The sequence below is a fragment of the Saimiri boliviensis genome, chromosome 10, assembly GCF_048565385.1.
Source record: "Saimiri boliviensis isolate mSaiBol1 chromosome 10, mSaiBol1.pri, whole genome shotgun sequence".
NCBI classification, from domain to species: Eukaryota; Metazoa; Chordata; class Mammalia; order Primates; family Cebidae; genus Saimiri; species Saimiri boliviensis.
The window spans coordinates 51473230-51494535 of record NC_133458.1 but is presented as its reverse complement, the minus strand read 5'-3'; the positions used below and the strand labels follow the sequence as shown (position 1 = coordinate 51494535).

Below are 21306 nucleotides of genomic sequence, written 5' to 3'. Positions count from 1 at the left end.
ACACCCCTGTAATTCCAGCTACTTGGGAGGCTGAGGCAGGAGAAAAACTTGAACCTGGGAGGTGGAGGTTGCAGTGAGCTAAGATCGCACCACTACACTCCAGCCTAGGCAACAGAACGAGACTCCCAACTAAAAAAAAAACAAAAAACAAAAAACAGTATAGCACTTAGGAGGGGTTCTTTTAAAAATATTCCTGGGGCTCTGGGGTGTTTTTATAAATTAATAACTGGGGACTACACTGGGCAAATCAACAGTTGGAAGATCAGTAAGAACTACAACACGAAAATAATCACCTTAATACAGTGTGACACAAAACAGTGGGAACACAGGATGTGATTTTGAAGAATGTGAGGTACGCAGCATTTCATAGGCCTATACCCACCACAGGCTGACCAAAAGCCATGTCCCTGGACATTCATTAAGTCAAGTCTCTAGGCCACCTCTGTTCCACTAAAGATAGTACCTGAACATGAGAAATGGAAAGGTAAGTCTAGCTGCCTTTTAACAATCACCTCAACGCCTTTCCATAAATATATGAATACACAGATTGGTAACTTGGAGTAAGAAAAGAGACAGGTGGAGGAGAAAAATGTTGTTAGGAAGGCTGTTCTCTTACAAAGTTCTTACTCCAGGTATCAGATGGGTCAGGTTTATTTCTTGAGAGCTTTCTTCAGCAGAATTCCCCAGCTGTGAAAGTCCAGATCTTTCGCCACTGCCCAATTATGAATGCACAATTTCTCCTTTGGGAAGAAGACTATGCTGAAAATTAGTGTTGCATAAATACCGTTACCTTTTCTGGTGAAAAACTCCTTGGAATATTTCCCCAACATAGCGTATTTTCGAGGAACTTTCCCCAGCAGTTCAATGATCAATGCTATGTGATCTGCATTGGGAAACATTGCCAGCAAAACAGAAACACACGACAGTTTAATCAGTACACTGCATGCAGACACTACCACCGCCCGCGCAGACAGAAACAGAGCACGACCTGAATGACCAAAAGTACAGGCCTTCCCCACGTGGCTGGATTCAGGACCCAGAGCTGAAGGGCACTGGAGAGGGGCTGATGAGCAGGGTGACCACAGCACAGGGCTAAATGTGATCTTCCCTGACAACTTTTCTAGCAGCATAGGAATTCTGCTGGGTTGCTTTCTGAATTTAGGAGAAATGTCTTTGTCACCGTTAATACTAAAATCCGCAGCTGCTCTTCTGTTTCTGTCTGCATCGTGGCGCTTTTCAAAAAGAAGAGGTACTACCTCTGCGATTGAAGAATTCCCGAGAATATTTTCCAGACAGAGCAAAGTGCCTTGGAATACTGCCTAGCAGCTCTATGATGTGGGCTATGTGGTCTATGGAGGAGAGAAAAAAAGGATATGGGAATGGGAGGGGCAAAGGGAAGGATGGGATAAAAGAAGAGGGAAAAATTGAAATTAGTAAAAAATCAGAAATAGATTCAAATCAACAGTGTCTGCAGCACATCCATGCAGAGGCTCCTGGGATTAGCAGGCCTCAGGCACCGTCTGGAGTAGTAACCATTATGGAGGCCAGCTCCCCCCAGGCCACCCCAGCATCGCAAGCAAATAAGCATGGAGATGGTCAGGTTTACAGATGGAATTCAAGCTAGAATTCCTGGGTCTTCAACTCAGCTCCCAAACAGGACAGAGAAATGGGCAGCACATAAGTGGTCAAAAGGACCACAGAGAGGTTTCAGGTCTGCTTCATCTGTCCTCTCTTGGCCAGCTGGGTTCCTGCCCTGTGCAAGGCCAGGAAGAGCCGCTGGCGTAGGCCCCTGAGGGCTCTGAGAGTGCTGCCTGTGCCAGGCAGGCTCTGCCCATTCACTGAGACTGAGGGGGGTGTCAAACTCAAAGGAAAAGCATCTGAATTTGGTGTTTGAAAACCAAAACATGGCTCTATTTCAGTACAAAAATACAGTACTCTACTGAAGTTCAGGGCTGGCAGAAGACCTAGACCGAGATATTCAGCAGGCACCACTACTCACCTTCGTCTCTGGAATAGTCTTCCCCAGAATGTGGTTCAAACAAATAATCTCCCGTTGCCAGCTCAAATGCCTAGGATACAACAGATGACATGCTAAGCACTTCAGAGAATGGCACCCAAGTCACCAGCTTTTTCTCCTTATAGAAGAGACCGCCACTTTATGAAGAACTGAATCAAACAAAATAGCCTCCCGAAAGTGCACTATTTTCTTTCTTCCACATTCAAGGAAATTTCAGAAGTATTTTTATATTTCTTCTTTTTTTTTTTTTTTTTTTGAGATGGAGTTTTGCTCCTGTTGCCCAGGCTGGAGTGCAATGGTGTGATCTCAGCTCACTGCAACCTCTGGGCTCCTGAGTTCAAGTGATTCTTCTGCCTCAGCCTCCCAAGCAGCTGGGACTACAGGCATGTGCCACCATGCCCGGCTAATTTTTTGTATTTTTAGTAAAGACAGGGTTTCATTATGCTCGTCAGGCTGGTCTCCAACTCCGAACCTCAAGTGATCTGCCCACCTCGTCCTCCCAAAGTGTTGGGATTACAGGTATGAGCCACAGTACCTGGCCCTACATTGCTTCTAAGCAAAGATATAAGAGCTATGTATTCTCTTCATTTTGCAGGAAGCAAAACCAAAATGACAGTGAGTCAGCGACACCTGTGTGCAGGCCTGGCCAAAGAATGGTATGCCTTCTATGAGCAGTAGAACTAGAGTTCAACCCAGGACTCACCCAGGCCCATCTGACTCCAGCGCCTGCCTCAACCATTGTAATAGCCTTGGCCTCTGTATAGCAGACACTGTTGTGTCCTTTAGGCAAAGATCTTCATGTTTTAGTAATCAAGGACTGTTTTCAGCATCTTATCATCTATTTTCATCATTTTATTCATTTCTGACTCAACCAAAGGAAAACCTGGAAACAAAGAAGACCCTCTGTCTTTCTCCCCAAGGCGAGGAAGCAGATGGCCTTACAGACCTTCTGGTGGATGTTACGGAGCACTGGCTTCCTGGGTGGCCACTGGCTGCCCCTTAGTATGCCCACATGTAGTGAAGGCCATTTGTTCCCATTTAACTTGCTCACAAAAAAAAACCTTAAGGGCATGAGTTTAAGCTGGTAACAATATACAAAAACGGTAACTGCTCCTACTCTGCTGATCAAACAGTATGTTTTAAAACTGAAAAAAAGAATAAGCTAAATCCCATTTCTGTTTTTTCTCACAGCAGCTTCTATTCTGAACAGATCTTGCTGTCCCAAAAGGTGCTCAGAGGCCCAGTCACTGGTGCCTGTGAATCTGTGGCTGCCCTCGCCACTCCCACCCCAAGGAGCCAGCACTGTGGAAACTTCACCGCATCAACCTACCTTCTTTTTCTTTTAATGACCACACAGTGCTGGGAAAGCACCTTTAAGGGAAGAATCATTTGCCTGGGTAAGGGGCCACTTCTCCTAGGACTGTCTTTAACAAACCAAGAGTGAGTACATCTTTTCACCATTTTTTTTTTTTTAAAAAGACTGCATGTGAATTAGTTAAAGGAAGGAAGCATGGTGACAAGATGGCTGCCAGCTGCCCATGTGATGAACATTAGCTTATGAACTCAGGATCCCTGCCCTGAACCTGGCATAGGTCTGAGCAGGACATGGACATGTCACATCTCAGCACTGTGGATGCACGAAGGCACCAGCGGAGAACCCAGGAAGACCCTCACGTAGGGCCTCTCCTTTCCACCGTATAAACAAAAAAGACAGCTGGGCCAATCCCAGATGAGGGCAGGAAAACCTCACAATTGGCCCCAAATCCACACGGAACAACTGGATTATATCCTTAATGACCAGGACAGTCTTTCTAGCCTGGGAAATAATCAATTCAGTAATCTTACAAGCTAAGAGAAAAATCTGAAAACCCTAATGGGACACCAAGGACTTGAAAAGCTTGGATCAAGCTCCAAAGCAAGCTCCAGCTGCTTTTCAAACCCTGCCTTGAGCCTTATGCTAACTCTTTTAATTAATTTTCAAAACAACTTCAAGCTGATTGCATATATTTCTTTTTCTTTTATATTTTTTAGAGACGGGACCTCACTATGTTGTCCAGGCTGGACTTGACCTCTTGGGCTCAAATGATCCTCCCGCAGCCTCCAAAGAAGCTGGGACTACAGGTACACGCCACTGCGCCCAGCTTTGTACATATTTCTTACCGTCAAAATATGTCAGCTAAATATTCTTTGAAAAAAATGATCATTTTGAATTAGCACCCATATATTGCTTTTTTTTTTTTTTTTTTTTTAAAAATGAATGAGAGGTTCTTATGTTGCCCAGGCTGGCCTCGAACACGTAGCTTCAGCTCCTCAAGCACGAGGACAACTGGCCTGAGCCACCATGGCTTCCAGCGCCCATATATTTCCAAGAAAACATGTATAGAAGCCTATCAATGAAATAATTTTTTTGTTGTTGTTTTAAAGGAAGAAGGAAAATGGAGGCTGTAATGCTACCTATTTTTGGTTCTTTGGCGAGTCACTAGATTCTCTTAACAATATGACGTGCAACAGGGCAAATATACATTACAATGAAAAAACTCCACCTTCAACTCAGTAAGTTACTTCTAGTGTAACCTTCTATTACCCAGGCTGGAATACAGCGACGCAATCTTGGCTCACTACAACCTCGGCCTCCTGGGTTCTAACGATTCTCCTGCCTTAGCCACCCGAGTAGCTGGGACAGAAACAAGCCACCATGCCTGGCTAATTTTTGTATTTTCAGTAGAGCTGGGTTTTGGCCATGTTGGCCAGGCTGGTCTCAATCTCCCGGCCTCAAGTAATCCACCTGCCTTGGCCTCCCAAAGTGCTGGGATTACAGGTATACATCACCCCACTGGGCCCAAGTATTACCTTTAGTATTTTTAATACCTGGGAACTTTGGGTTCTTTCTTCTGTACTTGGCCCAATCCCCTCAAAGGCTTTTCCCCAGACCTACTTGTTTGTGAACTCTTAGGAGACCCAGTGCCTCTCTCCTAAAACAGTCTCCTATGCCAAAGTACCTTGATTCCGAACAAATAAGATCACCTAGCTATTCTGTAATGTGACCAGAGTCGAAGAACTCTGGTTAAGTTGGGTGGAATGGCTTTTCTTGTTGTTGTTGTTTTTTTCTTTTTTTCTTTTTCTTTTTTTTGAGACGGAGTCTTGCTCTGTCACCAGGCTGGAGTGCAGTGGCACAATTTCGGCTCACCACAAACCTCAGCCTCCTGAGTTCAAGCAATTCTTCTGCCTCAGCCTCCTGAGTAGCTGGGACCACAGGCACGCGCCACCACGCCCAGCTAATTTTTTTGTATTTTTAGTAGAGACACGGTTTCACCATGTTGGCCAGGATGGTCTCAATCTCTTAACCTTGTGATCCGCCCACCTCGGCCTCTCAAAGTGCTGGGATTACAGGCGTGAGCCACAGCGCCCAGCAGCTTTTCTTCTTTCTATGGCACTGACCTGGACTTACAATGGAGCTCATAAAAAGTCCTACCAGGGACCCTAACACATAAACACAGAGGAACCAACGCTTCAACCACAAAGAAGTTTCAGATTACATGTACTTACACCTGGAAGGTGTAAAGCTCAAGAAAAAGTAAAACTCAAGAAAAGTGAAACAGATTCAAAACCAACATACCCTTGCTGCAGTGCCTCATTCCGTTGTGCTTCTCCAGCTGCAGAGCCTAAAGCTCTCCTCCCTGATAAGAGCCAAGGGAACCTGGCTACCACCCATCAGCTCTCATTCCCAACAGAGTCTCTGTGAGATTTGATGCTATTTATAAAACTCCAAGACAGCAGGGCACAGTGGCTCATGCCTATAATCCCAGCACTTTGGAAGGCCAGGGTAGGTGGATCCCTTTGAGCTCAAGAGATCAAGACCAGCCTAGACAACATGACGAAACTCCATCTCTACAAAAAATACAAAAATTAGCCTGGTGTGGTGGCGTGTGCCTGTAGTCCCAGCTACACCGGAGGCTGAGGTAGGAGAATCACTTGAGCCTGGGAAGTGGAATCTGCAGCGAACCATAGTCATGCCACTGTAGTTTAGCTTGGGTGACAGAACGAGACCTTGTCTCTAAAGAAACAAACAAACAAACAAAACCCTCAAAGACCACAGGCTTAACCATCAAGCTTGGCATTATGAGGTCTAATTTAATGTATTACATGTATTATTTTTACACTACAACAAAACAGTGGAGGTAACAAACACTGCCTCATTGCTCCTAGGTTATCTAGGAAAAACAAAAGAAACCTCTAAAGCCATGACTTTTGTGAGTGGGAGAGGCAGGGAAAGAAGGCCTGCCCCTTTCCTAAAAAAAGAAAAAAAAGATCTGCCTTATGACAACCAACTAAAAAAGAAAACCTCATAAGCGGCCCTGCCAGTGCTAAGGGAGCTTATGCTTAATTCTTGGGAAGGGGGCAGATGAGGAGACAGAGAAGGCTTTTCCTTGGGAACCTGTTGTTGATACTTATGCCACTGTTCACAGCAATAACATTTCAGTAAATAAACAGGACAGGAAATTGCATGGAGGGACAAACCTTCATCTAATGGAAGGAAGGACAGATAACCTGGTATAAAATTGTGCTGACAGCTCCATTATCCCACTATATCCGTGACTGTGTCCTACTTTTCTGGTTATATCACCAAACTTAATACCCCAAATTAGAAGCACAGCATTTCAGAGTTGAAAGTGTTCTTAGCACCTAATTCAGGGCAGCCCTGCTGCTGGTGGCCATTGGGCCTACCCTCCCCACATCCTGAAGTGGCCCCTGCTTCCCACACTCCCACTCACTGTTCCCGCGGCTCCTGTTCCGCTTACTCTTCCAGGTCTCAGTTTGCCTGTTAGAGTCACAGAGGGGTCAAATGCCTCTCCACACAGCACTCGCTAAATTCAAAGTAACCATCACTGTCCACAGGTCCCTTTAACCATTCTTTTCTATACCTAGCTAAGGCAGGGACCTGGTTTTTGATACAGAAGAACTTAACACCTTTAATAATTTAAACATTAATATCTGGTATTATCCATAAGAGCAACGAGGGAATAGAAAGGCCGGGTATTTCAGGACCTATCTGGCCATGTGCTGACTCAGATCATGCTGAGTCGAAGGTAAAAGACTTTATCTCCTTTTTCCGCTGGCACTATCTACTCAACGATGCTTTTACTTGAGCACTAGAGGAGACGCAACACAGTAAATGCAAGAGAACTGTTAAGTTAACCGCTGAATAGCACAAAATTAATATATTTATTCTGCATTGCTTTTTTTCAGAGAGAAGAAAACTGCTAAGCCTTCTACACAAGCCCTTTCTTTCAAATACTAGAGGAAATGTGGATAAAAACCAATATGGAATAGGAAAAGCATCAGCAAGCAACCTACCTTTCCCAACACAAACAACTAAGTAAAGCCCACTGAGAAAAAGGCGCTCCGTGGACCAGGAAACGGGGCAAAGGAAGAGAACCAGGACCTCGTTTGCAGACACGGGGCCCCCTGTGTGCACCAACTCACAGGTTCAGGGTCAGTGACTGACAGACGCCCAGGCAGGGCCCGGGGAGTTCAGACACAGTGCAACTGGGTGGCACCGAACCTCGGCAAAACAGGTCTGACCAGGGAAAGAAGAGGCTTCTGCTGCCCCGTGGAAGCCGTCATCACAATCACTGTGGGAAAAGACTCTGTCAGAGGGAGTGGGTGTTGCTGCCACTGTCTCAGACGGGGCCAGACATCCTAGAATAAGCCAAAATATCCTCTAGCTCTTGCTTTATAAGGGAAGAGAGGTTATGTGTTGGCATCTGGGGAAATCCCTTCCAGTCAGGAAGAGGTGAGGAACCCTGTGTGTCTGGCTGCCGCAGCAGAGGCTACCTGGAGGGCTCCCACCTGCCCACCTCAGGCAGTCTTACACCCAGGGCCCGCCTGAGGAGGATCCTTACACTTCTTAAGATTCCTGTGGCAGCAACATTCCCCTCACCCAGCCCACGGTGGATGACAATTACAGTCAGAAAAACTGAGACGACATGCACCAGAAAGACTCAGCCCCTTCCAGAGTGTGAAAAGAATGAGTCAATTTCCACGGCAGCAAAGGGCAAAGCCATCCTTACCATACATGCCGTGCTCCAAATGTCCGCAGGGGTGCTGTACCCCGCTCCTATTAAAACCTCTATGGAGCGATACTGACGCGTCTGGATGTCTTCCGTGAAGTGTTTATGCTGGAAGGGAACAGACTGCATTACCACAGAGAACACAGACATTGAAAAAGTGTCTTTGCACATAGAATCATGATCAAAGTGTTTTAAAAAGAAAATTCTACTTACCACCCAACAAGCATTTCCCAGGTCAGCAATTTTTACTCTAATTTTATCTGCATTCCGGGGATCCAGGGGATTCACCAACAAGTCAGCCGCCCGGGTTTTTGCTGGCATGAGCAAACAGCAGGACAGTTAGTGGTTGGGGTAAGTGGTTTACATGCGTGAGCACAGTTTGCCAGCGTCAGTCTCCTTTCCGGAAGAGTGATGGAATGATCACTTAGGCCTGGAATACTGTAAATTAAACTTGACAGAATTAAAACTGCTTGGTCTCCGAAAATACTGCACAGAAGATCAAACTGGGCTGCCCACAGGACGCCATGGGCACTGCCTTGCTCTTTCTCTTTTCATCCTCAGCTCCTTCGGGTCCAGGTCAGCCCTAGAACAAGCCAGCTTTGCTGTCTCCCTGTCTGCAACTCTGAGGCAGCTATTCATGGTGTCAGAGTCCATCCTCTCACGGCCAGGGATTGAGCTTGCTCGTGCATTATTACAAGGAACATGAAGACAGAAAGAACACTGGCCAATCACTCCCAATAATAACAGTTCCTTGGACACTGCAAGACGTCAGGGTCCCTGGCACCCACACCTCCCACCCACATCATCCCTACAGTTCCCACTGCTTGGGCTGAGCACACATATATCTCAAGGGGTAGATAACTGGTGACTAACAAGCACAGATTAAAGCCAGGGACTAAACTATTCTGGTTTTGTTTTAGACAAGGAAAGCTCCAGACAGAGGGGTCCTGATATGGCCTGGGCCATAAAGGCAACGTCTGAGGTCACTCATGAACTTGTCATATACTCGAGCAGTCATTCTAAATTCCGGGGTGACCCCAGGGAATCTCAAAGGCAGGTATAGGGCCAGCTTCCCAGGGATTCTGGGGCGAGAAGATCTTCTCAGACAAGTTGAGATCATGCCTGTATGAAGCACAGTTAACCAAGGGGCAAGTGACAAAGTAATTTGGTGAGGCCCAGAAAAGTAGTCCTGAAAGTCAGCATCTTCATCACCAAACCTCAAACTGACCTACAAGATCAGATTCCTGGTAAAGATGAAAGAAACTATGATTTTTATGTGTTGTATAAGTAATTTTGAAGTGGTATTTAAAAACTAAACAGAAAAGCCTGCTCAGTGTTGAACATTAAACACTAATATGGTTGGCTTTGTGTCCCTGCCCATACCTCATGTTGAATTGAAATCCCTGGTGTTGGAGGAGGTGTCTGGTGGGAGGTGACTGGATCATGCGGGCAGATTTCCATCCTGCTGTTCTGGTCATACTGATTTCTCGTGAGATCTGGTTGTTTAAAAGTGTGTAGCACATCCCCCTTCTCTCTTCCTCCTGCTACAGCCATGTAAGATGCCTGCTTCCCCTTCTACCATGATAAAAAGTTTCCTAAGGCCCCCCCCAGCCACGCTTCTTTTACAGCCTGTGGAACTGTGAGCCAACTAAACCCATTTTCTTTATAAATTACCAAGTTTCCGATATTTTAACAGCAATGTGAGAATGGACTAACATAAACACCTACCTAGGGGAGCCCCTTTGTTCCTCTGAAGCTGAGCACTGCTGAAATGATCTAAATGTCTGTTGGGGTATGTATAAGCTTTGGAACCAGGGTGCTTGAGGAGGCTCTGATTCTTCAGCACCCCCTGTAACAGGAAAGAGGGCCAGCCTTGCAACTTGCAGTACAGCAATAAACAGGCAAGGCCTCAGAACCTAGGGTGCCCACACAGCTTCCTAGGAGGGCTCCAGAGGATGCCAAGAGAATGACCAACACTTTAACCCTCAAGACCTATTCCTCCAGCATGTTAATCTATTCAGCCAGCCAGGTACAGATACTCCCTTCTTGCTACCTTCCATATCCCTGCTTCCTTGTTTATAAGGATTCTGATCCACCGGAGAGCCTCATCAAAGGCCAGGTATGAGCTGAGGGAAAGAAACACAAGAACTCAGCAAAAAAACACAAAGACCAACAAAAGAAGGCAAAATGTAACACACTGATTCATGTGGGGCTGAGAACAGAGGTCCAGGATAAATATAAACTCCTGACTCAATAGGTAGATGAACAACACTAGACATGACTACATGAATGCCTCATATGTCATTTAATCAAGGAGAATCGGCAAGAAGGAAAATGGAATTTGAGGTCTGAAGAACTAGATTCAAAGCTACGTTTCAACATCTACCAGTTTTAAGACTGGCAAATGACTTAAACTCTATGACGCTCGTTGTCCAGGAAAAGAAGAATTGGAAGAGACCACCCCTGCCCACCACAGAAACTAAAAACCCAAACACAGGAGAGGCAGGATAGGGTCTGGGCAACTGGCCAGATGCAGGGGCTTCCCTCTGCTGCAACCAGCTGAACCATCATCTGGGACAGGAGGCTCCCAACTGGGACAGGAGGTCAGCAGCAGCAGAGAGAAGGGGAGGCCCCAGAGCAAGTTCCACCCTGACAAACTACTCTAATCATATGTCTGATGAGAAGACAGAAAAGCCCTGTTATACATACTGTGGTCCCCCTGAGCCACAGGAAGATTTTTCTCCATGAGAACAGGTAGCTGAGTTGGCTGTTATCTGAGGGCACTCAGGTGGAAGGAGAGGATTTGTAATCTGCCAGCAACTCTGAGTGAGATGTTTTTTTTTTTTTTTGAGACGGAGTTTCGCTCTTGTTACCCAGGCTGGAGTGCAATGGCGCGATCTCGGCTCACCGCAACCTCCGCCTCCTGGGTTCAGGCAATTCTCCTGCCTCAGCCTCCTGAGTAGCTGGGATTACAGGCACGCACCACCATGCCCAGCTAATTTTTTGTATTTTTAGTAGAGACGGGGTTTCACCATGTTGACCAGGATGGTCTCGATCTCTCGACCTCGTGATCCACCCGCCTCGGCCTCCCAAAGTGCTAGGATTACAGGCTTGAGCCACCGCGCCCGGCCCAGGAGATGTTTTTAAAAACATTTCTCAGGAGCTGCTTAATTCAATTACACCAGAACAAATATTCTTTCAAAGACCTATCACCTCACATTTAAGTTCAGGATGTTTTTTTGTTTTTGTTTTTTTTTGAGACAGAGTCTCACTCTGTCACCCAGGCTGGAGTGCAATGGTACAATCTCAGCTCACTGCAACCTCTACCTCCTGGGTTGAAGCCATTCTCTTGCCTCAGCCTTCCAAGTAGCTGAGACCACAGGCACATACCACCATGCCTGGCTAATTTTCGTATTTTTAGTAGAAACAGGGTTTCAGCATGTTGGCCAGGCTGGTCTCAAACTCTTGGCCTCAACTGATCTGTGCGCCTCAATCTCCCAAAGTGCTGGGATTACAGGCTTAGGTCACCACACCCAGCCTAAATTCAGGGGTTTTTTGGTACTTCATATCCCTCATTAAGGTTCACTGAACAGAATCTCTTTGGTGACATGCTTTTACCCTCCTGGTTCAGGTTTGTAAACCGTTACTCGGCTTCTACTGAGCTCCAAATGATGCTAGGTAATTTAGCTCAATAATGTAATTGTATAAAAACACAATAGGAGGTGAAAGAGATTTTGTTTTTCTTTCTTTTCTCACTGTGATAGTTCCTGAATTAAGGTATCAGGCTGCTACATTCCCAAGAAGCCCACTGAAACCCAACTGAAACGCTTTCATTGCACCTCTGACTGAGCCACCACTGCAGCGACCAGCCACAGCTTTTCTTTCTTACAGATAATGGTGTCACAAAGGACAAATTGGAGCTGTCTTTCTTCCAAAATGAAAAGCGTGCAATTGCACTCTGCTTCCACTAAGAGTGGAATGAGTGGAAAGCTTTCACTTTGGGAAGAACTGGGCCCCTTAAGTCACTTTCTGATAAACTAGTCTCTGGGTGACACTGTGGTCGCTCATTCTACAGGACGCTATCCGAGAAACTAGTAGAGGACAGCCAATAGCACCTCAGTGTCGTGAGACAGCCGCTGTCACGCACACTGAACACATGGTGCCAGGTACACACTGACTCTTTACATTGTCAGCAGCCCTTACGAGGACAGCACGAATATCCCCTCTATATGGAGCAGGTTCAGTATGAAGTCCAAGGAAGTAACAGAACTGAGGGATTTAATGTTGCCACCTCAACCACTCACGCAACAAATATTTACTGAGTCCTTTTTGTGTGCTAAGCATGGTTTTGGTGCTAGGAACACAGTAAGAAAAACACACAAGCCAAATTAGGAAATTCATGTAGTGGTTGAAAATATGAGCAATAAGGCAAATAAATGAGGAATTCACACATCATGTCAGGCAGCTAAACAGGCTCTGAAGAAAAGCAAAGCAAAGAAAGGAGACTGATAAGGCCAAGGGTGTTCAGGGGAGGTCTTTTCTGAGAAGGTGACATTCAGGAGAGGTCTAAATAAAGGCAGGAATTAAAGTAAGACAAGTCTGAGGCAAAGGACACAAGAAGTACAAAAATCCTAACGCAGAAACAGGTTTGCAACTTTAATAAACTTCAGAAAGAAGCCAGTGTGAATGGTGTAGAATAAATCAGGGCAACAGAGAAGGGGTCTGAAGCAGGTACCGACAGAGCCCTGCCAGGGAACAGACTGAAGACTTCATCGGCTTCAGTGAGGGATACCTCGGGGCATCACTACACATGGGAAGCACAATGGAGATCATTTTGGGGGGTGTGGTAGGTTAAGGAGGAAGAAGTTATGCTTTCAACAATTCTCTCAGGACTCCCAGAAGCAGACAGACTCGGGAACGTGAGCTGAAGTGACAGGAACATGGAGGCTATGTTACAGGTGCCGAGGCAAGGACTAACAGTGACATGTGGCCCCATCAAGACACAGAAAGGATTTCAGAAATACCCTGCAGGGAAGACCGACAAAACCACCCTGTTCCAGGGCCTTTGTTCTCAGGTGTGCTGAGGCAAGACAGGCACTATGGCTCTGGCAGTTGATCATCTAAGAGGGACCATCCTCTCCTTAACCTTCAATGGCTGCCAAATTACTCTAGGAAGGAAGTGTACATTCTTCAAGCTCCTCAATCCAGCCCCAATCTTTATTGTACTATGCCCTAACGTGTACACTCTGCTCTAGCAAAGACAGGATCTACACAAACTCTTCATAAACATTATTTCTCTTGCCTCATATTCACGTAAGTACCATGTGGTCAAGTGCAAGACTCTAGGACACATACCCATTTCCATGCAGAAAACAAAAAAACACCTCCCATGGGGGAGGCTTCCCTTGCTTATCAAATGGTTAAGGTGTGGGCAAAAACTGAATGCTTCCAAACAAAGGAGATCCTGTCCCTGCATGCCTAGAATTTGACAATGTTACAACACTCTGCAAGACCGCCGGTTTCCACCAGATGCAAAAGGTATTAGGGATGGTTTGTGTGCTGGATGCAGTAAAATTGTGATTATAAATGAAAAAAGTGGGACAAAGGGAAGAGAAGAAGAATATAACAAGACATCAGTTGTTTGTTCGTTATTCAATAAATATTTATCTTAGTACCGAGTCAGATGCTGAGGATACAATGATAAAACGCACAGTGCTCTCCAAGAGGTTACATTCTAATGAGAAGACAGACAATGAAAATGAGCACTGCCCACAGAACTAAGATAAGCATGGCCAGCAGGAGCAGAGGGGAAAGAGATGTGAGTCTGCTGGGGATGCAGGAAGCCCTCACCCAGAGGTAGGCCACTGTGTTGGATCATATCCTGAATCAGGAAAATTTAAAAAGAAAAGTATAGAATCATTGAGGAAATCTGAATATGATATAAATAACAGGTATTAGGCCAGGTGTGGTGGCTCACACCTATAATCCCTGCATTTTGGGAAGCCAAGGTGGGCAGATCACTTGAGCCAATGAGTTGAAGATCAGCCTGGGTAATGTAATAAAACCCTGTCTCTACCAAAAATATAACAATTAGCCAGTCATAGTGGTGTTGCCTGTAGTCCCAGCTACTCAGGGGGCGGAGGTGGGAAAATCACTTGAGCCAGAAGGCAGAGGTTGCAGTGAGCCGACATCACACCACTGCACTCCAGCCTAGGCAACAGGGCAAGACCTTGTCTCAAAATAGTAACAATAATAATACGAAATTAGTGATAGTCTTACATGTTATAATAGTATTATTGTTACAAATGGAGGACATCCTAATTCGTCTTTCAGAAGGTGAATGCTTAAGTATTTAGGAGTGAAGTATCCTGATCTGCAGAGCACACACAGTGTCTGTGTAAAGAAAACATATGCAATGTGGCAACATGTTAACTGCTGAGTCTATGTGGAGTATATCCAATTGTTTATTGTACTTTCAGAATAAAAAAAAAAAATACACAGATGCTCTAATAATGCCTTTGTGCACCTCCCTGGATGGTGCTGGTTATGCATGGATGTATTCTCTTCACTGTTGGGACCACTGCTGCAGAAGATGGGGAGCTGTGGAAACTGAGCAGGGGAACACACTGATCGGATAAGCATACTGCAAAGACACTCCAGTAGCACCATGGAAAGGCAAGCTGAAAAGCAGGTGGGGAGAAAAGCTGGAGACAACACAAAGCCAAGAGACCAGTAAGGAGCCTCTGTAACAACAGAGACAAGAATGAAAATGCCCACTAAGGGCCAAGGCATGGGGACCCCTACTTAGGAGGTACAACTGGCAAAATGAGATGATTTGCTGGATGTGAGAGAAAAAAAGGAAATATCATGTTCATCAAGTTTCTTACTGGAGCGACAATAAATGGTGGAAACAAGTATAGGGAATACAGTATATTTAGCAGGCTGGCAGGGAAAGTTGTATTACGGTTTTAAACACGTAAAGTTCGAAGTTTCCTGTGACACAGAGATGGAGCTGCCATGTAAACAGCAGGATAAGTCTCATGACTTGCCTGGGTCTCTGATGACGAGCACATGGTAACAGGCAGCAATTGTGCTCCTTTGCATTGATTGTAATGATCAAGGCAACTTACATTCAATGGAAATTTCTCAATATATTACATGTTATTTATCTACCTTTGCCATTTACCTGTTTTATTTAATTCAGTGCTATTAACAACACAAGAGGTAGCCATTTCTTTCCTTTGATAGAGGAATAAACCAAGGCTCAGAGAGGACAAGAAACCAAAATTCCAGTTACTAAGTTTTGAGCTGGGATTAAATCTGGCATGTAGGTGCCTCTCAGTGTCTGCAGGGGGACTGGTTCCAGGACACCCTGAGGATACCAAAATCCACAGATGATCAGGTCTCTGATATAAAATGGTGTAGTCTTTGCATATAACCTACATACATTTTCCTATATACTTTAGTTGATCTCTAGTTACTTATAATACCTGCTAAAATGTAAATGGTACATAAGTAATTGCTTTAATGTATTGTTTAGGGAATAATGACAAGGGAGAAAAGTGTGTATATGTTCAAAACAGACACAGGTTTTTTTTCTGCTCCAACTATTTCCCAACTGAGGTTGGCTGAACACACAGATGTGAAATGCACAGATGTAAAACCCATGGATAAGGAAGGCTGACTGTACTTGAAGCCACTCCAGCCCAAGCTAATACCTGCAAAATAAGTAAGAATAAAAAACGTACTTTGGGCGGGTCATGGTGGCTCACGCTTGTAATCCCATAACTTTGGGAGGCTGAGGCACATGGATCACCTAAGGTCAGGCATTCGAGACCAGCCTGGGCAACATGGTAAAGTCCTGTCTCTACTAAAAATACAAAAATTAGCTGGTCATGGTGGCAGGCGCCTGGAATCCCAGCTACTCAGGAGACTGAGGCAGAAGAATTGCTTAAGTCCAGGAGGTGGAGGTTGCAGTGAGCTGAGATTGCACCACTGTACTCCAGCGTGGCCAACAGAGTGGAGGATGGAGGGGTGGGGAAGGGAGGGAGAAAAGGAAGGAAGGAAGAAGGAAAGGAGGGAGGGAGACAGGGAGGTGAGGGGAGAGGATAGGGGAGGGAGGGAAGGGAGGAAAGGAAGGGAGAGAGACAGAGAAAGAAAAAGAAAGAAAAGAAGGAAAAGGAAAAGGGAAAAGGAAAAGGAAAGAAAGAGAAAGGGAAAGGGAGGAGAAAGGAAGAGAGAGAAAGGGAGAGAGGGAGGGAGGGAGGGAAGGAAAGGAAAGGAAGGAGGGAGGGAGGGGCAGAGAGAGAAAGAACAGAAAAGAAAAGGAAAAGGAAAAGGAAAGAGAAAAGGAAAAAGGAAGGAAGGAAGGGGAACGGGAAGAGGAAGAGGAAAGGGAAAGGAAAAGGACAGGACAGGATGAAAGAAAACAAAGGAAGAAAGGAAGGAAAGGAAGAAAAGGAAGGAAGGGAAGGAAGTTTGTAAATTACTTTCTATATCAAACTTCAGCCAGGTGCTGTGGCTCACACCTGTATTCCTAGCATTTTGGGAGGTTGAGGCGGGCAGATCACAAGGTTAGGAGTTCGAGACCTGCCTGGCCAACATTGTGAAACCCTGTCTCTACTAAAACTACAAAAATTGGCCAGATGTGGTGGCACATGCCTGTAGTCCCAGCTACTCAGGAGGATGAGGCATGAGAATCGCTTGAACCTGGGAAACAGAGGTTGCAGTGAACCAAGATCCTACCACTGTACTCCAGCCTGGGCAACAGAGCGAAACTCTATCTCAAAAAAAAAAAAACCTTTCATTAAGAGAAAAATTCAACTGCAACAGCAACAATAAATCTGGGTAAGGTACATCTCAGAAATTAACCTGCATTCTATGTAAGCACCTTCAAACACTCCCTATAAAGGGGAACAGTAGCTGACCACGTCCAGCCAAGTAAAGAAAACACATCCTTAGGAGGATTCATCATAGCCAGTTCTTAACAAACCCAGCTCACTCCTTATTGTGCAATTCCAGCCTGCTGGAACCCAGGGGCTGCACAACATCTTGGACTGTTGGCAGGGCTGGCTCATCAATTACTCACTGTGTGCTAAACAGTCTTGTCAGTAGAGGGAGCAGAGGAGGTTCCAAAGCTTTCCCACCTTGAGCCAGAATGGAAACCAACTGAGTTACCCAGTTTCCACATACCAGAGTCACTTGGCATTCACTCCCAAAATAAGGGTCTGAATAAGTCAAGGCTTCTTAGGTAAACAAGAACACAAGAGCCAATCTATCATGTGATATCACATTTAAATCCACGCCAATTCCTTGAAATTTACAATCCTGGGTGAGTTATCAATAACAGGGTCCTATAATCAGGAACAACTATGAAAAGACATTATGACACTTCTTTCCCAACAGAGCCAAAGAGCAGGCATACTGTTCTTGAATACAAACAAAACAAAACTAAAACTAAATATAATCATATCAGATGGAAGAAGATACAAACTACACATTCTGGAAAGCTACAGGTGTAAGTTGCTAAAACTGGAAGGTTTTTGCAAATGATGCTGCTGACTGAATATATTAAAAATGAGAACCAGTCAGAAATAAGATTTAGTATGCAGAGAACAAGAGATAGCCTAGTGGCACAGAATGTATATTTAAATCACATTACTTGTTCCTGAGTATAAAAGTAATAAAAACGATTAGCACAAGCATACAGGGGTTGGCCACTTTCAGCCAATTCCTTCATAGCATTTGCTAAAGGCACACCCCAGGAGTCAGTGATGGCAGACAGTTGATGAGAAGAACACCTACCTTTTGGCAAATCCCCAGTACTGGAGGCTGAAACCGTCCTGCTTCTGTCATGGGATGGACTGCTTTCCTCTTGCTCAGTAAGTGGTGATCCCTCAGAAAGCACAGAGCCGCAGGCCACAGGTTCTAAGGATCCAGAGAACAATGAGGTGGAAAACTCTGGAAACTGTGACTCAGGAATTTTATGCCGTCCATTTGGCAATTCACCATTGAATTGTTCATAGGAGCTGCTATATGTGTAATCACTTTCTGCATTTGGCTCATCAAGATTATATTCCTCAGGATTTGGGCAATCTTCTTCATCATCCTCTTCATCGTCCAGTTGCTGCTCCAGTAAGAATGGGCCATTCTCAATATGGCCATTGGTTTTAGGTGATTCTATCCAAGCAGGGTCTATGTTCGCAAGTTCCTGATCTACATCATCATCATCTTTTTCAATGTTTTCTTTCTCAGTGTCTTCTTTCTCTTCCTGGTCCTCAGCTTCACCTTAAGAAGTTGATGGGTCAAGAATTAGAACTTGTTACTCTCCTTAATACAGCCTCACATCTCATCAATAAAATACATTTTAAATGTGCTTAACTTATGCACCTCATAGTAAACACCTCTCCGCTTTTGGAGTAAAACCTTCAGGTTTTCGAAACCTCATTTTTGGTTCATTTAATAATTGGTCTGCTCTTATAAGAAAAAGTTAGCTTTGGGAGAAAATAACTATTTCTAAATAAAGTTGCACTTCCATTTCCACCCTCTACAATCTTCAGAAATACATTTGTGGTGCATTACAGTTAGGTAAAAAGTTAATGACAAAAATAACGCACCATCTTTAGCATGATAGAAACGTGGTGTTTCTCAGACATTTTTTACTTTTTTTTTTGAGATGGAGTTTTGCTCTTACTACCCAGGCTGGAGTGCGATGGCGCGATCTCGGCTCACTGCAACCTCCGCCTCCTGGGTTCAGGCAATTGTCCTGCCTCAGCCTCCTGAGTAGCTGGGATTACAGGCACGCGCCACCATGCCCAGCTACTTTTTTGTATTTTTAGTAGAGACGGGGTTTCACCATGTTGACCAGGATGGTCTCGATCTCTCGACCTCGTGATCCACCCGCCTCGGCCTCCCAAAGTGCTGGGATTACAGGCTTGAGCCACCGCGCCTGGCCAGACATTTTACATTTTTAAAAACTATTTTGAAATGTTGTATTTCTGGCATACAGTTCACAAATGAAGTACGAGGCTGTTTCCCGTACTTCCCAATAGAGACTTGGAGAGAATCATCCTTGCCATCTGAAGCAGCAGCACAAATCAGCCCCCATGGTAGCCTGAGGACCCCATGCAGCCCAGGTTCTTGGCCCCACTGACCGTTGTCCTTTGTGGTCTCTGCCTCGGCCGCCTCCTCTAATCCTGTTGTTTTTAGTTTCACCTCTGGGCCATATTCACCATCCTGCTCATTGGAAGGTGCAGATGAAGTGATGTTTTCTTCTATTATTTTCCTTTCAGCTTCTCGCTCCAATTCTTCTATCTCCTGCAGGCGTTTTTCCAGTAACTCAGCCTGCCTCTTCTGTTTCTTTTTCAGTTTCTTCTTTTTGTTTTTAGATATTTTTCCTATCTATAACATGTTAAGAAAAGACCACAGGTTGGTTTTCTTCTTTTTAAAGCACCACATGATAGTCTAACTGCTGGCAGCATGGCAACTAACAATAAACTCTGCTTTTTCATGCCATATTCTACAAAAATCCCAAACCCAGACAGATCCACCTCATGGTAAGGCTTACGGTAAAATCAAAGGGAAAGCAGTGCTGACTGATATCACGTGCTGGGTCTACTACCAGGTCCTGCCCTCAGAGGGATACAGCTTAAATCCAGTAAGCCTTTACCATTCAAACTCTAAGAGAACTGAAGTCCAAAATTCTCTTGGCCTTAAAGGAGAAGCTCCTCTTGGAAGTTTTATATGCTGCCCTCTATATACAAAATAACAACATCCCATCTCCTCACTGCCAAAAATGAGACAGGCGCCCGAGCAGGTGTACGTCACTGTGTGTTTGGGTCTCACATACGTCTTGGAAGCTCTTACCAGCCAAGACAACATGAACTATAAGAGATAAGCCTATGCAGCAAAGTGAAAAAAAAAAAAGAAGCCACAGCTTTTGTTTGCCTCCCATCATGGCCAGCTGACTTGCAAAGCACTGACAAGGAGAGCCTCCAATCTTTCATGCAGTAAACTCAGGTGGCTTAAGCCAGGGAAGAACTATGGGAAACAACCTGGGCTCCTCAGCAAGCCAGGAAGCCTAATTATTACAGCTCCCTCTTATTCCAGAACTTACATTCCAAATCAAGGGTTGTCTCAGTAAACATAGTGTTTTCTTGTTAAGTTTGTTTTTTTGTTGTTGTTTTCTTTTTCTTTGAGACAGGGGCTTGTTTGGTTGCACAGGCTGGAGTGCAGTGGCGTGACTTTGGCTCACTGCTCCCTCCACTTCCCGGTTTAAGTGTTTCTCATGCCTCAGCCTCCCATATAGCTGGAAGTACAGGTACACGCCATCATGCCCAGCTGATTTTTTTTTTTTTTTTTTTTTTTTGAGACAGAGTCTTACTCAGTCACCCAGGATGGAGTCCAATGGCCTGATCTCGGCTAATTGCAACCTCCCCCTCCTGGGCTCAACCAATTCTCCTGCCTCATCCCCCTGAGTAGCTGGGATTACAGGCATCTGCCAGCACACTCAGCTAGTTTTTGCATTTTTGGTAGAGACAGGGTTTCACCATGTTAGCCAGGGTGGTCTCGAATTCCTGACGTCAAGCGATCTGCTGGCCTCAGCCTCCCAAAGTGCTGGGATTACAGGCGTCAGCCACCATGCCTGGTACCTAGTACTGACAAAGTGTTTTGACAGGACTACAAAGTACCTCTTTCTTATTTAACATCTGGCTGGAAAAAAATTAGAACAACAGCTTCAGAAAAAACAGGTAACTTAGCAGCCAATCAGAAATAATATAAAGTGGTTTTGAAATAAAAATGCTTCAACTCCACCACCCCACATTTCATTAGACTTGGCCAACTGTAGTCCAGAAAATCCAGAAGACAATCTTTGAAAGGCTCTTAACTATTCCAATTCTGCAGAGATCACTAAAACTTTACGAGACAGGCCAGGTGTGATGGCTCATGCATGTAATCTCAGAACTTTGAGAAGCCAAGGTGGGCAGATCACTTGAGGTCAGGAGTTCAAGACCAGCCTGACCAACATGGTGAAACTCCATCTCTACTAAAAGTACAAAAATTAGCTGAGCATGGTGGTGGGTGCCTGTAATCCCAGCTACTTGGGAGGCTGAGGCAGGAGAATCATTTGAACCTGGGAGGGGGAGGCTGCAGTGAGCCAAGATCGAAACACTGCACTCCAGCCTGGGCAATAAAGCAAGACTCAGTCACAAAAACAAA

The 21306-nt window shown here is 45.0% G+C and overlaps 1 protein-coding gene across 11 annotated transcripts in view; it reads right to left on the bottom strand.

Moving 5' to 3' along the window:
• The window catches only part of SRPK2 (SRSF protein kinase 2), a 276714-nt gene that overhangs the window by 11351 nt on the left and 244057 nt on the right, over positions 1–21306 (bottom strand). For 5 of the 11 annotated variants that reach the window (XM_074379270.1, XM_039473055.2, XM_074379272.1 and 2 more), the window contains 6 exons: positions 19242–19488; positions 17893–18375; positions 8302–8402; positions 8089–8196; positions 2000–2069; positions 1257–1349 (listed from right to left, as the gene is read on the bottom strand). In XM_074379270.1, coding sequence (XP_074235371.1) covers positions 1257–1349; positions 2000–2069; positions 8089–8196; positions 8302–8402; positions 17893–18375; positions 19242–19488 — 1102 coding nt within the window. Of the gene's footprint in view, positions 1–790; positions 884–1256; positions 1350–1999; positions 2070–8088; positions 8197–8301; positions 8403–17892; positions 18376–19241; positions 19489–21306 lie in introns of all 11 variants that reach the window. The other 6 variants (XM_074379268.1, XM_074379273.1, XM_074379271.1 and 3 more) reach the window with 2 other exon arrangements.